General features: G+C 45.6%; 1 protein-coding gene across 1 annotated transcript in view; it reads right to left on the reverse strand.

The window, feature by feature from the left end:
- The window catches only part of msh2 (mutS homolog 2 (E. coli)), a 52,147-nt gene extending 41,582 nt beyond the window's left edge, over window positions 1-10,565 (reverse strand). Inside the window, exons 1-4 of the mRNA XM_055639604.1 lie at window positions 10,310-10,565; window positions 9,317-9,471; window positions 8,274-8,552; window positions 3,176-3,322 (exon numbers count right to left, since the gene is read on the reverse strand). Of these exons, the coding sequence (XP_055495579.1) occupies window positions 3,176-3,322; window positions 8,274-8,552; window positions 9,317-9,471; window positions 10,310-10,523 (795 nt within the window). The 5' untranslated portion in view covers window positions 10,524-10,565. The remainder of the gene's footprint in view (window positions 1-3,175; window positions 3,323-8,273; window positions 8,553-9,316; window positions 9,472-10,309) is intronic.
- Window positions 10,566-18,219: the final 7,654 nt, after the last annotated feature.

The following is an 18,219-nucleotide window of genomic DNA, read 5'->3' on the forward strand; positions in this document are numbered from 1 at the left end:
AGGGACTGGTTTCCAGAGGGCTAGTATTGATATTGTGGGTCGAATGGATTCTTGGCCTGGCGGCTCAGTCACTCGAGCCTGTTGTACTGGCAGCTCACTCACGGCTGGTGGGCTGGCAGTTGACTCACAGCTAGTCCTTGAAATTCCAAGCAGGGTGCAAGGCGACCAAATTCAAGGGCAGTTTCTTACCACTTCAAGCAGGGTGCAAGGCCACCAAATTCAAGTGCAGTTTCATACCATTTCAAGCAGGTTGGAAGGCCACTAAAGACAGCGAGTTGTGACCTCTCCCTCCTCCATCTTGCAGAGATTGAGCCACGCCCACACTTCTGGGTTTTATAGTTCCCCCCCCCCCCCATCAGAAGGGGCGTGGCCTTCATTACATGATTGAAGGAGAGAGAATCTCAACATTTTGTAAACACTAATAACTCTTTTATTTTTCAGCGATGGGAAAAAGCCTCGGCACCTGATGAGCGGTGGGGGACTCCCGAGTAAGATGGCCAAAAATCACAGCTGTACGTCGTAGCGTGTTTTCCAAAATCAATATATAGCGCAAACAGGAAGTGGTCAAGATTAGACTTTTAATTATATAGAGGCAATTTTAATTAGGCAGGGCAACTTTAATTAGGCAGGGCAACTTTAATTAGGCAGGGCAACTTTAATTAGGCAGGGCAACTTTAATTAGGCAGGGCAACTTTAATTAGGCAGGGCAACTTTAATTAGGCAGGGCAACTTTAATTAGGCAGGGCAACTTTAATTAGGCAGGGCAACTTTAATTAGGCAGGGCAACTTTAATTAATTAGGCAGGGCAACTTTAATTAGGCAGGGCAACTTTAATTAGGCAGGGCAACTTTAATTAGGCAGGGCAACTTTAATTAGGCAAGGCAACCTTAATTGGGCAACACAGCTTTAGCATTTCCAAACCAAAGGCAACACAGATTTAGCATTTGGCCTGGACCAGACTGTCCTGGCCAATTTTAGGCCAATCTCCAAGCTGCCATTTATCTCGAAAATCTTGGAGGAAGTAGTTTATGCTCAGCTGAAACTCTTCCTGGATGAGCACAACATCCGGGAGGTCTTTCAGTCTGGCTTCAAGGCTATGCATAGCACAGAGTCGGCTTTGCTAAGGGTCTCTAACGACATCCTCCTGGCAAACGACTCCGGTAATTATGTGGTTCTTGTCTTGCTGGACCTATCTGCCGCCTTCGACACTGTGGACCATGGAATATTAATTTCCCGATTACAGCAACAAGTGGGCATCTGTGGCAGTGCCCTGGGATGGTTCAGGTCCTATCTGGTAGATAGAACCATGCGTGTAAGCCTTGGTGGCCTTGAATCCTCCTCTGCTCCCTTGGCATATGGGGTTCCACAGGGCTCAATTTTAGGGCCCCTGCTTTTCTCCCTTTATCTACTTCCACTGGGCTCAATTTTAAGAAGGCATGGCATCTCCTTTCACTTTTACGCGGATGATAGCCAGTTGTATATGCCACTCAGGAAAGAAGATAATTATTCCCTAAAATCACTTCTGTCTTGTCTTGAGGACATTAAGTCCTGGATGGCCTTAAACTTTCTGGGACTTAACGAAAAAAAGACAGAAGTGATTTTGTTCGGACCTAATGGCTGCCGTGAACCTCCCTTTGTTGACTTGGGTCCACTGGCAGTGTTCGTAAAGCCAACAGTTTTAAACCTGGGTTTTATGATGGACGGTGATTTTAAATTAGATAAACAAATAGGCGCAGTGGTTAAGTCCAGCTTCTTTCACCTAAGGAAGCTGGCAAAGGTGAAGCCCATTCTCGAGCGGCAGCATTTTGAAACAGTAATCCATGCCTTTATTTCATCTCGGCTGGATTACTGTAACGCACTCTACTCTGGAGTCTCACGAGCTTCGTTGGCTCGTCTCCAGTTGGTCCAAAATGCTGCCGCTCGCCTTTTAACCGGAACTCGAAAGAGGGAGCACATTACGCCAATTTTGGCCTCACCCCACCTTACCTCTCTGAGCTGCTCCACCTATATGCTCCTGCCCGGTGCCTCAGGTCAGCGGATCAGCTGCTCCTTGAGGTACCAAGGTCTAAGCGGAAGCTCAGAGGGGATAGAGCCTTTTCTGTTGCTGCCCCGGCACTGTGGAACACCTTGCCGCTGCAGATCAGACAGGCCCCTTCACTGTCCATCTTTAAATCCTCCCTAAAAACTCACTTTTATTCACTGGCTTTCGACACTGGCTGAGACTTTGTTCCTGTTTTAGTGCTTTTAATGTCTTTTAATTTTTACTGTTTTTATAGTCCTGTCGTCTTAATGGTTTTAGTAGTTTGTAATAACTTTTTGTTGACTTCCCATGTACAGCACTTTGTGGTAACTGATGTTGTCTAAAAGCGCTTTATAAATAAAGTTATTATTATTATTATTAATATTTCCAAATCCAAAAACATCACAGCTCTAGCATTTCCAAACCAAAGGCATCACAGCTTTAGTATTTCAAAACCAAAGGCAACACAGCTTTAGCATTTCCAAACTATATTTTCAAACCACGTTAAGGGCACTGACAGGTCAGTAAAACCACTCACAGTTTAGTAGACATGTGTTCAGTGTTATTCACAGCTCAGGCTGAGAGACGTGACCCTCTCGCTCCCCCATCTTGCAGAGACTGACTGAGGCACTCAACACTTTTATAGTCCCTCCGGAAGCGGCGTGGCCTTTAGGAAAGAGAATCTCAACTTTTTTTAAACACTAATAACTCTTTTATTTTTCATCGATGGGAAAAATCCTCTTGTCCTGCACAGCGGAGGGGGACTGAGTAAGATGGCCAAAATCACAGCCATAAGTGGCAGCGTTTTTTTCTAGAATCAATATACAGAACAACAGGAATTGGTCAAGATCAGACTTTTAGTAATATAGATAAGTAGGAACTGCAGATGCAAATTTATCAGGTTTATACTATAGAACACCACAAAGTCCCGGAGTAGCTCAGCTGGTCAGGCAGCGTTCCTGGAGAACATGGATAGGTAATGTTAGTTAATAGTACAATAAAGAAATGAAACAGATGAGTGAAACAATTTAACGATGAAACATCTCTTTTTCCTGCTTAGGACAAGATGTTATAGCAGAGAACATGCATCTCATGTGGCAGCAAAATCAGAAGATCCTTGATTCATCTGAACCATCAATGAAAGACTATACTTACTTGTTTTTCCATCTCTGGCAGAGCTGCACTTGACACATGTTCTCCTTTCTTTCCTTTCAGTAGCCGGTTCAGGTCTTGCACTATGTCTTTATTTGTAAACTCGCTCTTCTTCCTATCTGTAATCAAAATGCCTCCTCGCTGCACTATCTGTATCAAACATCAATAAAAACACACTGGCTCAGACAACAGCAGCATAGTTCAAAACAAACAGCATATTGATCAGCACCAGGTAACGGACGTGTGGCATCATTCTTCACCATCATTGACTGTTTTCATGCTACCTTGTGGAAACAGGCAATAACTCCCAATCTCCACTACCAAACGGGCAATGATTCCCATGTCCATATCACAAATCTAACGCATCAAGCTTTTGACAGAGCAGACACAAAGTGCTGGAAAACTCAGCGGGTTAGGCAACATCTCTGGAGAATATAGATAGGTGATGTTTTGGGTCAAGACCCTTCTTCAGACTGCCAGACTCCCAGAGATGCCACCTGACTTGCCAGGTTACACCAGCACTTTCAATTTGGGCAGAATGTTAAAGAACAAACAGCAACAGTCAGAGTGGACAAAACACCAAGAGTGGAGGATTAACACAAAGATAAATGGAATACCACATTGTTAGTGAGAAGAATTCCTTACATTACAGCAGGAATGTAAGCAAGGAAAGAAAATTCAATAGAAGTTGGTGTGCGAGGATGGGGTGAAAGAGAGGAAGAGGGAGATAATGAGAATTTCTGCCAACAAATTACATGCAGCAATCACCCTTGTCAATTAATAAACAGGTTTGTTGGGTGGAGCCAGTCAAGTGCACCGTGTTCAACATACAGAATCAAGCAGCAGAGAAATCAACCATTGCACCCAATCTGTGCTTTGTTCTTTAATGCTTTTAGCTTTGTTTAGAGATACAGCACGGAAACAGGCCCTTCGGACCACCGAGTCCGCGCTGACCAGCGATCCCCACACATTATTATCCTACATACACTAGGGAAATTTACATTTATACCAAGCTAATTAACCTACAGACCTGTACGTCTGTGGAGTGTGGGAGGAAACCAAAGATCTCAGAGAAAACCCACACAGGTCACGAGGATAACATACAAACTCTGTACAGTTAGGGCCCAAAGTCAGCACTGAACCCTGGTCTCTGGCGTTGTTAGGCAGCAACTCTACTGGTGAGCCACCGTGCCACTTCTATATTCTTTATGGAATATGGGAGACCAGAACTGCTCCCAGTACCATAACTGTGCTCCAATCAACATGGAGATTAGCAAAGACTGGAGTTCAGTTCTGCCATCTTTTATGCAATTTGCTAATCTTCAGGGTCCAGACTAATGGACACTTCCATTAAGGCAATTAAAAAAACTGAAATGCTCAAAGCCTCATCCAATCATGGGTGACTGCCTTCAGATGAACTGGAGTTAAAACAAAAAGGTCGAACTAAACATTCAACTCAATATTCCAGATGCTTACATTGTCCTGAAGATAAAGATTTACAAATGATTGGATTTTATGCCAAGGCTTGTGTCATTTTAGATCAACCATAAAGGTCATTGTTACCTTGCATGGCAAAGGTTACTGTTGGGCAAGCAGTTCGTGCTATCATTTGTAATTTATTAAGCGTTATGCATACTCAGAGTCCTATTCAATTAACCTTCTTGTCTTATTTTAATTGAATTTATAAGAAAAATACACCTGACTTTGCATTGCAAGCCAACATTGTTACATCATTTCTCTCATGCATAGTCCCATTCTTTGTTCCAAACTAAATTCTTTCAAAATCTTGTGTAGGAAGGAACTGCATATACTGGGTTAAACCGAAGATAGACACAAAATGCTGGAGCAACTCAGCGAGACAGGCAGCATCTCTGGAGAATGGGTGAAGACAGAAGGTAGTTGAGGCCAGTTCATTGGCTATATTTAAGAGGGAGTTAGATGTGGCCCTTGTGGCTAAAGGTATCAGGGGGTATGGAGAGAAGGCAGGTACAGGATACTGAGTTGGATGATCAGCCATGATCATATTGAATGGCGGTGCAGGCTCGAAGGGTCGAATGGCCTACTCCTGCACCTATTTTCTATTTTTCAATGTGAAGTTTCGGGTCGAGACTTCAGTCTAATTCCTTCTCTCCAGAGATGCTGCTGAGTTACTCCAGCATTTTGTCTATCTTTCCAAATCTTGATGGCTACTATCAAATTTTGCTCCATGTTCATGGTAGAGCTGAAATCAGACACTTCACAACCAAGATCATTTACACAGCACATCAACAGGTTGATTGAATGGAGCGACGAGGGGTTCAATCATAATGTGGCAAAAGGGTAAATATTGGAGCCTAATGTGTCTATGACTAGCTACAAAAGTGTCAACACCTTCCAGACTCCACATTTGCACTACAGTGCAAAAGTACACAATCCATTAGAGGTCAGATTTGGACATATCTCATCCCTTATCACATCTCCAGACGTATCAGATTCCTGGGGAAAGTTGAAGTAACTTCTGCAAGTTACCTGACTAGGGGACAGATACACTTTGATCACATTCATATGAATGGGGTCACAAAACTTCATTACTGGAGGCAAGTGAAATTACTATTTAATTTATTTTAATTAAAATTGAATTCTAATTTACAATGTTTTTATTATTCCCACTCTTTTTCAAACAGCTTGTTCTTGTTCTTGGGTCCTCCAAAATATTCCAACTGGAATTTAAACTGGAGGTGGTGAAGGGAGGGATTAAGCCAGAAAGGGTATAAAGAACACACACTATAGAATTTAACATAAAACATCCCCACACAGCAGAATCAAAGTTTCCCACTGTGTGGGAAGGCACCAAAGTCAGTCTCTTCCCCCACTGTTCCTCGTGGTCAGGGCCTCCCCAAGCCCTCCACAGTTGCAGCTATGGGCGGCCCGATGTCCAGAACCGCTCGCCGGGGTTATACAAGTCCGACGTCGGGGCTGCGGGACGTCCTCAGCGGCTTGGACACCAGAGTCGGCCCCCTCCTACCAGAGTCGACGGCTTCCAAAGTCTGCAGGCCACGCCGGGTGGAGACTGCTGCTGGTGGCCCTCTGCAAGGCACCCCAGGACTCCACGATGTTGTTCCGCGTTGGAAGCTCTCCGCACCAGAGCTCCACGATGTTGGAGCAGCGGCCCAACGCTCCGCCGCCGCTGTAGCAGCCCTGGTCCGGTTCCCGGTCCCCGGCAGGAAAGGCCGCTCTGATCCAGCTGGTAGGCCGCGAGGTGGGGGGGGCGAGGACGCGACTCGGAGAATTAGTCGCGTCCCCACCAGGAAGAGACTGGGAAACGGTTTCCCCCTTACCCTGCCGCCCTCCCCCACATAGGAAAGTTAAAGTTTCCCCAACACAAAACTTTAGACTAACTAAAAATAAAAAAAAGATTGAATAACAGACTGGCTGACGGTAGAGGCTGCTGCAGTGCAGCCCCCCCACCGGATGAGAAGCATGCAGAATATATAAAAGGCCTTTGAGGTTTATAAACTATTTCAAGATTCAAGATTCAATTTAATTGTCATTTGGACCCCTTGAGGTCCAAACGAAATGCCGTTTCTGCAGCCATACATTACAAACAAATAGACCCAAGACACAACATAATTTACATAAACATCCATCACATCGCTGTGATGGAAGGCCAAAAAAACGTATCTCTCCACTGCACCCCCCCCCCCCCCCCCCCCCCCCCCAATGTCAGAGTCAGTCAAAGCCCCCGGCTGGCGATGGCGATTGTCCCGCGGCCATTAAAGCCACGCCGGGTGGTGCGAGGTCGCACACCGGGTCTTGGTGTTGGAGCCCCCGGCGTGCGCTCGCAGAGTCCCGCGGCCATTCCAAGCCGCGCGGGGCGTTGATGTCAGGCCCCGCTCCAGGAGCTCTTCGACCCCGCAACTCGGGCAGGAGAAGTCGCCGATGCCAGAGCCCTGAAAAGCGGTCTCCCTCCAGGGACCCACAGGCTCCCGGTGCCGCCATCCACCAGACCCGCAGTTGCAGCCTCCGGAGGTCGGGCCGCAGCAGCAGCAGCGCTCCACCACCGCTCCGGACTCGGCCAGCTCCGCGACGGTGAGTCGTCGGCACCAGAGTCCCCGGTCTTCTCCTGTTGGAGGCCGCTCCTCGTTGCTGCCCCAACGACAACGGAGACCCGACAAAGAAAAGGTCGGGTCTCCCGTGCAGGGAGAGATTTAAAAGTTACCCCCTCCCTCCCACCCCACCCCCCCCACACACATACCCCAACAAAAAATAACAAAAACTACATAAAAACATAGACAGAAAATAATTAAAACGCAGACGGGCTGCAGAGGCCGCTGCTATTTCTTGTTTATAGAAACAAGACTTACTATTTTGTTTCTATAGACCCTCACACGAACAGCACTAGGAACTAGAAGGCCATTCTGCAGGTCACGGCTAGGTCTCAGCTTGAACACCTATGACATATTTATTTTGCCTCATAGAAGATTCACAGCATTGACCAGGATTGCATTTGGATGTCATAGAGCCATACAGCATGGAAACAGGCCCTTCGGCCCAACTCGTCCATGCAGGCCAAGATGCCTCATCGACACTAGTCCCATTTGTCCCTGTTAGGCCCATATCACTCTAGACCGTTCTAATCTAAGTATCTGTCCAAATATATTTTAAATGCTCTTATAGTACCTGCCCCAACACTCTCCTATGGCAGCCCATAAACCCACGACCCTCAGTGATAATGTTGCCCCTCAGGTTCATATTAAATCTTTCCCCTCTCACCTTAAACATATGTCTTCTCGTTTTTAAATCCCCTACCCTGGGCAAAGGAATTCACCCCATTAATTCCCCTTTTGATTTTATACACACCTGTAAGTTCACCCTTCATCCTCCTATGCTCCAAGGGATAAAGTCTTAGCCTCCCCAATCAATTTTCCCCTAAAGCTCAGTCCCACAAGTCCTGGCAATATCCTTGTAAATCTTCCCTGCACTCTTTCCTGAAGCGCAAGGTAGGAGTTGCTGACTGATCCAGCAAAATCCAGACTATCTTAATTGAGTCTGAATTGCGATTAAAAATAACAATGTGTTCATCTACTCACAAAATACAAAAGGTACAAAGCCAGAGGTTCACCTGTCTGAGTTTTGTGCCGTCTCCTGGAGTCTCACCACCTGAAAGCACACATTCCTTGGGCCCAATCTGCACCAGCAGGGCTTCCAGATTAGAAAACTGATCATTGTCCGGGAACTCGCACACACCAAGCTTCCGGAGTATGGAGTCGATGTAGCCAACACCGACTAACCTCTGCCCATCTGCAGTGCCCAGTCTAACGCCAACTACACCAGCTGCAGTAGACATATCATTGGTGCCAAAAAGAATCTCTTCAAACTGTGTGAGATTACCTGGAGAAGCCTGGAGAGAAAAGAGAGAAAAAAGGATTTTTATCAAGCAGACAATTCTAGACATTTCCAAATTACAAATCGCAATTATTCCTGTCTGTTTAATTAACAATAATTTCAATGGGAATGTGTGCTTCATGTTATCGCAACAGTGTGCATCAAAAGAGAATTTGATACATTCAAGATATCTTTCCTGCAACTTATCCTGCACATAATCATTCTCTTCGCACCTCCAGTGTTTCCTTTCTTGAAAAATGTGTTCTTTACCCCAAGACTAAAATGATATGCCTCTCTCATACATTTCCATTTTTGTGTTCTCCCATTGATATGTTCTGAAATTAGGGAAGCTCTAATCATATGGAATCAGCCATAACCCCCCCACCCTGCATCAGTGTGAAGAAGGGTTTTGGCTCGAAACGTTGCCTATTTCCTTCGCTCCATAGATGCTGCCACACCCGCTGAGTTTCTCCAGCATTTTTGTCTATCTTCGATTTTCAAGCATCTGCAGTTCCTTCTTGAACAAAATATTATTTTCATCGCCATTATTTCACAATTGTTTTTGTGGTACTGTTTGAACTTCACTCAACGCATTGATAAAACATTCAACACATTGATAAATCATTCTTTGGACACCTCCAACAGCTCTGTCCAATGCATTGAATTTTTAACGTATGCATTCATTACATCTTTCGCACACCAACCCTGTTTTTTAACATTATGCATTAAAGACTCCAACCTGACTTGGAGCTAAGTGTTATATTGATTTCCAACACTCACCTTACAGGCCAAGTGCCAATCATTCTCCTTTGAGCATTTACTGGCAGCTTTGTTTCTATAAACCTCCACACGGTATTGCCGGACTAACAGAAGATCCCTGACCACAGATTCAAAGTTCATTTTGCTCAGCACCACACTTTCCAGCTTATTGCTTCCTGCAAAATGAACAAGTGACAATGAGTTCGCTTCATAGATGCTGCCACACCCCCTGAGTTTCTCCACCAGTGAAAGAAGGGTGAAAACTGGAAGAGTAATTTTGTCACCGAGATGATCATTGTAATCCATAGGGCAATCGCTGAAGGGGTGGTGGCGACATGTTGAGGCATTATTTAAGACATATTTACATGAAATTGAAACGCAATACAAGAGAAGCCTACAGGTCGAGGTTGGGGAATAGGATTGGCATTGATGAATACTAATGACCCGCATGCTTATTTCTGTGCTGAAGAAGGCTCTCGATCCGAAACGATGCCTGTCCATTCCCGAAACAGATGTTGCCTGACCCACTGAGTAACTTTAGCAGGTACACAAAAATGCTGGAGAAACTCAGCGGGTGCAGCAGCATCTATGGAGCGAAGGAAATAGGCAACGTTTCGGGCCCAAAACCCTTCTTCAGACTTTAGCACTTTGCTCAAGAAACCAGCATCTGCTGTTCCTCGTGCCTCCAATAAACAGGAGGTGGCGGATTTTATAAACGGATTCCCGATTGAGCAGCATAAGAGGTAAAGTCACGATGCAGATGACAATGGCAGCAGATTGAACATGTTTGCCTCAGGGGTAGGGGAGGGGGCTACACATATATAGCAACGTGTATTTGCATCTCTGCAGGTGAAGCAACAAATGGCAGTGAATGATTCCAGGTCACGCTAGAACCCGCCAATTCAGCAAGCTGGAATCTCCGGTTGCAATGAATGAAATGCAGCCCCATAAACACTGCTCCCAGCGGGCAGCGGCCCCGAGTGGCCTTGACTTCGTCCCTGCCTACGGCCTCACCTGAGCCCAGGTGCTTGATGACACCGTTGGTTTTGAAAACTTCTTTGGCGGCGAACAGCGCGTCTTTCCCGTGCACCGTGTAATAGTCGCTGCGGTCGAAGACGCGGAATGTGGTGGCAGGTTGCTCGGGCATAGATCTGTAAAAGGCCACAAAGGCGCCGCTATCCTGTCCGCCGTCCGCGCCGCTCAGCCGGTCGCGCGGCTGCACCGCCATCTTGTCGCTTTCGCGGTCACAGAGCAGCGCGGGAGATCCAGCGGGGTGGGCGGGACCTCGGTCCACGCGTCATCGCGGAGGCGTGGCAGGCCACAACCGCCCCTCCCCCAGGGGGCGGGGCTAGGACGCGCCGTCACCATGTGGGCGGGACCTCAGTCCACGCGTCATCGCGGAGGCGTGGCAGGCCACAACCGCCCCTCCCCCAGGGGGCGGAGCTAGAACGCGCCGTCACCATGTGGGCGGGGCCTCAGTCCACGCGTCATCGCGGAGGCGTGGCAAGCCACAACCGCCCCTCCCCCAGGGGGCGGTGCTAGAACGCGCCGTCACCATGTGGGCGGGGCCTCGGTTCTGGTGTCGTCGAGGGGGCGGGGTCTAGATCTGCCGTCCACCGGGAGGCGGGGCCAGGATTTAACAGCCCATCGGTACACAAAATTGCTGGAGAAACTCAGCGGGTGCAGCAGCATCTATGGAGCGAAGGAAATAGGCGACGTTTCGGGCCGAAACCCTTCTTCAGACTGATGGGGGGGGAGCCTGAGGGCGGGCGGATGGGAGGGTGGGAGGAGACAGCTAGAGGGTTAAGGGAGGGTGGGAGACAGCAAGGGCTAGCAAAATTGGGAGAATTCAATGTTCATGCCATCCGGACGCAAGCAACCCAGGCGGAATATGAGGTGCTGTTCCTCCAATTTCCGCTGTTGCTCACTCTGGCAATGGAGGAGACCCAGGACAGAGAGGTCGGAATGGGAAGGGGAGTTGAAGTGCTGAGCCACCGGGAGTTCAGGTAGGTTATTGCGGACTGAGCGGAGGTGTTCGGCGAAATGATCGTCCAACCTGCGCTTAGTCTTCCCGATGTAAATCAGCTGACACCTAGAGCAGCGGATGCAGTAGATGAGGTTGGAGGAGATGCAGGTGAACCTTTGTCGCACCTGGAACGATTGCTTGGGTCCTTGAATGGATTCGAGGGGGGAGGTGAAGGGACAGGTGTTGAATAGATGCTGCTGCACCCGCTGAGTTTCTCCAGCAATAGGTGTGAAGACGAGACATCTAAACAGATGTCGTTCAAGGAAAATGTAGAATAGATCATTGTTAGATGGGAGAAGGTGACAACGAAACAAACAGATAAAAAAATTTAATCAGGGGCAGTCAGACTGGTCGGAGATCTAGGAAAGGGGAGTGATGGAGAGAGAGGGGAAACCAGGGATTACTTGAAGTTAGAGAAGTCTGAAGAAGGGTCTCGACCCAAAACATCACCCATTCCTTCTCTTCAGATATGCTGCCCGTCCCGCTGAGTTACTCCAGCTTTTTGTGTCATCTTAGTGAAGTCATTCAAACCGCTGGGGTGTAAGCTCCCCAAGTGAAATATGAGGTGCTGTTCCTCCAATTTGCACTGGGTCTCACTCTGACAGTGGAGGAGGCTCAGGCCAGAAAGGTCAGTGTGGGAATGGGAGGGGGACATAGGTAGGTTTAGACGGACTGAGCGGAGGTGTTGAACGAAACGATTGCTAAGCCTGTGCTTGGTCTTGCCAAAGTGCACACCTGGAACAGCGAATACAGTAGATGAGGTTGGAGGAGGTGCAAGTGAACTTCTGCCTCGTGTAAGAAGACTGTCGGGGTCCTTAGACATGGATAGGCAACATTTCGGGATGGGACCATTCTTCAGTCTGATTGTAGGAGGGGTGAGAATAAAGCCTGGAAAGTAATAGGCGGATGTACGTGAGGTGGGTTTGATTGGCAATTGGGTAGACAAAGCCAAAGATGGGAAGAAGACAAAAGGTTTTGAGATAAGGAGAGGAGACGCACAAAATGTGAAGTCCAAGGAAGGGACAGAAGTGGAAAGAGACGGGTGATGGGGAAAGAGTTTTTCTTGAATGGTCACCTAAAATTGGGGAGCTCAGTATTGTAAGCTACCTAAGCGGAAATGAGGTGCTGTTCCTCCATTTAGCATGTGGCCTCATTCTGACAGTGGAAGAGGCCAAAGTCAGAAAGATCTGTATGAAAATGATTAGCAACTGGGAGGTCTAGCAGGTCTTGGCAAGTGTTCAGCAAAACAGTTGCCTAATCTATGCTTGATCTTGCCAATGTTAAGGATACCATATCAGGAGCGCCCCAAATGTTGACAAGGTTAGAGGAGGTGCACGTGAAGGACTACCTGCGTCCCTGTATGGAAATGTGGGAAGTGGTGCAAGGACAGGTATTATATCTCCTGTGGTTATACCACACCAGTCACTTCTGCATTATACTCATTTCCCCCCCCCCAAAAAGTTGATGAGCACATGGTTGTTGATCAAATCTGGAATTATACTTAGCAAACCGGGCCCTTTGGAAAGCATACAGGATGTAAATGAATGGTTGTGGTTAAGCTGAAGAAGGGTCTAGACCCAAAACATCACCCATTCCTTCTCTCCAGAGATGCTGCCTGTCCAGCTGAGCTACTCAAACTTTTTGTATCTATCTTCAAAATCAAAATCAAAATTGTTTGATGATATGAATGCTAAATTTAGGGGAAGAAACTAACTTTGGGTAATTATCTTTGATAAATATAAATAACCACTGCATAATTCACCGTGAGCTGAGAAGCTGATGACATTGTTGACGCAAGCACAAATTAATACAAAAATATAATATTCAGTACATTTCTTAAAATCGAGTGACGATGAAGCGAAGGTCAGACACAACGTTTTATAGAAAAGTAAAGAAGAATTAGATATTTTTAACAGCTGGGAAATAAGACCAAAAGTAAAATATAATGCAGTTTTTCAAAAAATTGATCTTGCAATTCAAGGGAATTGAGGACAGTGATTGTCAAATCCACAAGGAGGAAAGAACCAGAAAAGACAAAGCTGAATGTTAATGAATTTATAAAATAAGTAATAGGTCAGTTGTTGGAACACTACACAATTAATGCTGACCGTTGAGCTCAGAAAAAGTCACAGTGATCCTAAAATGGAAGCACCAAGAGGTTTTCTGCAACCAATTCATATATTTTTTCGTTTGTCACTCACTTATTGGATGATATCACAATCCTGTGAAAGTCAAAGAGAACGTTGAATGCATCACACTCCCTTGAAACAAGTTTCAACAGAGTTGTGGAAATGGTGCTCACAGACATTCCACAGCAGAGAGAGAACCTATCATTTTACATGCATTTTACATTTCTATTGTGCAGCTCTGTGAGCATCTGAAAGCAGAGGACCTGAAGAGAACGTGTGACCCAAAGAACAGATAGTGGATGAAAGGAGTGCAGGAGAACCTGCAACACACTGGTAGCTAGGACATGCACTGATCATCTATTCAAGCTCCACTCCACGGGAGCCAAGAACGGAGGTGAACTCATCAAGGACGGAAGGTATTCAAAGACCACTGGAAGAAACATTTCCCAGAACTCCCAGGCTCTGTTCTTGATGTGATCGGACTTAACTCCATTCCACAACAGACTCTTTAATCCACCTTTGCTGCCATCCCTGGCTAACAATAACTTGAAAGACAGTATCCCAACTGAATAAACAAGGTTTTGGGAGCAGATGGTAGATATCTCACTGCAGTTCTAAATTTTGCTGGGAGTGAGGTTCAGTCATCAAACCAACTATAGAGGTTCCCTTGAAGCTGTCACTCAGAAACTGATCATCTGAATTTTCAAGTGTCTCCTCCATTCCTGATAGGCTCTTTTCCGAATCACTGTGTGGATTTTGCCTAACGATGCACAATTCTCCTCCAAACTGCAGGAAGAAGCCACCACACATGACCTTTATTGACCTTGCTAAACCTTTAGCACCATTAACCAGGAGGGACTGTGAAGCACACTCCTTCAATTTGATACCCTACAAACGTTTCTCTCCATCTCATGCTTGTCGCACGGAAATAAAGCTAATCTTCAGCAGAACTATAAACTTTGTCTAGGACAAATTGCTGGTGATATTTATTCCTAAGAACGTGAACCTATCAACCATCTCTACTTCGGCACCATCAACGAATATTGGGATTTGTATGCCACTTCACTTCCTGAAGTCAATCTTCTTTGTCTTGCTGATATTGAGGGAGAGGTTGTTGTCTTCCTATCAACCATCTCAGGAAGCTCAGGATGATGAACTATCCATAGTGCCTCTAGGTAGAGAGATCAAGGTCAATTTGGTCTCAAAGGTTCAATGGTGCTTTTATTGTCACATGTGCAAAGTGCTAACACACTGTGACATGCTTTAACTTAAAAAGGGTCTCGGCAATGCATTGCTAGTGGCAACTAAATTTAAAAAGTGATTATGTACTCATCAGAATGAATGAATGAATGATAAAGATAGAAAGATCTGTATTACAAAAACAGTTTGTGAATAAAGGCAATCATTGTAAAGGTACTGGGACTGCAACACAAGGGAACTGTTCACTGTGGTGACTAACCTCAAAGAGAAATTGCTGCTGGGAATTGCAAGGTTATTGTGCTGACATGAGGAAGTTGCTGTAGTGAGGTGCACACCAGCATCATAAGCAAAAAGTATCTGTACACAGCACAATGGTTATGGTGAGTTTCAGAAACCTCCTCTGTAGACATTTATTTAACTTCTGTTTATCTTAGCTGCAACTCTCTCACATCCTACTTTGCCGATTTGTTAAATTGAATCTCTTTAGATGCACCAATGAACTGCAGTTAGGAAATGTAGAAATGTGATGTGCACTTGAGGAAATGTAATCATTTTGCAATAGTCCAGCACCTCATACTCCACATTTATCCAGTAATTCATAAGAACACAAGAAAATAACAGGGATAAATCACTTGCCCCCTTCAATCCTACCATTTAGTGTGACCACATGGTATTATCTGGCCTTCCCCAGGAACCATCTTCTTCTGTGCCATTAACCCCGAACTTTCCATTCTCAGATATTTCATTTATCTACTTCCTCTTTAAACATTCCTAAATGATCTAGCCTCCACAACACTCCAGGGTAGAGGATTCCAGAGATTCTCTACTCTCTATAGCGGCACAGTGGTGCAGTGGTAGAGTTGGTGCCTTATAGCACTAGAGACATGGGTTCGACCTTGGCTACTGGTGCTGTCTGTACAGAGTTTGTACGTTTTCCCTGTGACCGTGTGGGTTTTCTCCAGGTGTTTTGGTTTCCTCTCACATTCTAAGGACGGGCAGGTTTGTAGATTTATTGGCATATGTAAATTGCCCCTAGTGTGTAGGATAGTATTAGTGTACAGATGATCAATGGTCCATGTGGACCCAGTGGGCCGAAGGGCCTCTTTCCACCCTCTATTTTTAAACTAAACTAAGAAAAGGTTCCCATTGATCTCCTTGTGACAACTCACAAGCAGCCTGCGCCAACGTTGAAAGGTGCAGACCCTTGCTCGGTTTCTTCATCTAGACATTGAACTGGATTCTTCTTCCATCACTCGGGATTGAGGATGCAGTGCGTCTACTGTAGTCTGAGGATAGGATGATGTCTCTATGTGAGCTCTTTTAATGCTGGGTGACAGTTGCTCACCAGCCACCATATGTTTCTGTCATATGTAATGGCAAGGGAATAAAGACAAATTTAATTTCTGGGGTCAAACTCAACTGTTGCATAGGACATTAAAGCATAGGAACAGGCCCTTCAGCCCATAGGTTCCTTGCTGAACATGATTCCAATTGAAACTGCACATAAGCCTGCAATCAGTCTATATCCCTCAAGTTCCTGTGTCTATTGTGGTATAACAAGCTGATGCAGACAGTGACTCTCACACAGTGCTAAGCCGTAAACTGTCATCCAGCTTCTACTCCCTGTGGCACCAACAAATTCAATTTAATAATCTTAAAACATGGGCTGGTGGGAGGAGGGGAAAGGTGGAGGGGAGGGTAACCAAAAATAAAAGCAGCAAATGCTAGAAACACACAATAGACATGAAAAGGGGAAGTGGAAGTGCTGCCGCATTTCTTGATTGTAAATTTTGTTGTTTTTTACTTTTTATTCCTCTCACGTCCTTACAGCAAGTATATTCTTTCCTTGCCCAACGCTGCCTTATTTAATTTACCTTAATTATTTTCATTCTTTCGGAAAAGAAACAATTTTAGAGAAGGAAGTAAAGTGAGAAAATAGACCCTAGAAAAGAAAGAAAGAGAAAATAGAAACAATCGCTCTATTATAACATTAAACTGCCGCATTTCTTGATTGTAAATTTTGTTGTTTTTTACTTTTTATTCCTCTCACGTCCTTACAGCAAGTATATTCTTTCCTTGCCCAATGCTGCCTTATTTAATTTACCTTAATTATTTTCATTCTTTCGGCAAGGACAATTTTTCAAATCCAGTTTTCATCTCTTTCCAGTTTATCAAAAGAAACCTACCTGCAACCTGTTTAATCCACCAACACCCACTGTGTGAGCAAAGTCAACATTCCTGATGCTTTAGTTCTCGTCCCTTCCCCCTCCCACCCCTTCCCCCACTAATGTTAGTGCTTCCCTATTCAGGATTTCATTTAGCCTCCAATTACCTTTGGATGTCCAGGCAATATTTAACGAATCTTTTCAGATCCTCAATGTCCCATGAATTTCCTTCCTTGAGTGGTCAAGAGTTTGTTGAAATCAAAGCTTGGAGCTGAAACAATATCTTGTATTATTCCAGACAACAGATTAACTAATTGATCTACAAGCTATATAGAACACCATATTTATTCAGTAGGTTGAAAGGTAAAAATAATAACATGGTATTTTGTAGCAGGAAATTCAATATTGCAAATGAATTAAGCTTAAGCTAAATTAAAATTCAGGCAGGAAACATTGTGATCTCTCTGTATACTGCATTCATGCACAGAACAGTAATAATTAACTTTTCATCAGCTGCTTTAAAAATAGAAAAAGAAAATAAGCAGTATGTGCAGGAAGGAACTGCAGATGCTGGTTTATGCCGTAGATAGACACAAAATGGTTCAATGGTCCTTTATTGTCACGTGTACCATTTAAAGTACAGTGAAATTTGATTTACCATACAGTCGTACCAGAAAAATGCAACAAGCCACACAACCTCATAAAAGTTAACATAAACATTCACCACAGTGGCTTCCCCACATTCCTCACTGTGGTAGAAGGCAATAACGTCTTAACTTCTTTCCTCCTTATTTTCCCGCGGTCAGGGCAGTCGAACCGTCCGCAGTTGGGGCGATTAAAGCTTCCGCAGCCTGTGATCGAAGCTCTCACGTCAGAACGATCGAAACTCCGGTGATTGGGGGCGGTCGAAGCTCCTGCTGCTTGGAGCTCCCGAAATCGGTCCCAAACCAGGGTACCACGAGCTCCACGATGTTAAGTTCGCAGGCTCCTCGATGTTAAAATTCTGCAGGCTCCCGCAGTTGGACAGGCAGTATCTCCAGATAGAAGGAATGGGTAATACCCCTGTCCCACATAGGAAACCTGAACGGAAACCTCTGGAGACTTTGCGCCCCACCCAAGGTTTCCGTGCGGTTCCCGGAGGTTGCAGGTGGTCGCCGGAGGTTGCAGGTAGTGGAAGCAGGTAGGGAGACTGACAAAAACCTCCGGGAACCGCACGGAAACCTTGGGTGGGACGCAAAGTCTCCAGAGGTATCAGTTCAGGTTTCCTAAGTGGGACAGGGGCATAACTGAGCAAGGGCCAAAATTGTAAAGCCATAAAATTATCCCTTCCACCCTCCCTCCCCCCCCACACACACACCATTGCGTTGGGGAACGGGTGAATGCTGGAATATTGCGTTGGGGGAG

Source organism: Leucoraja erinacea, chromosome 8 (genome assembly GCF_028641065.1).
Source record: "Leucoraja erinacea ecotype New England chromosome 8, Leri_hhj_1, whole genome shotgun sequence".
Taxonomy (NCBI): Eukaryota; Metazoa; Chordata; class Chondrichthyes; order Rajiformes; family Rajidae; genus Leucoraja; species Leucoraja erinaceus.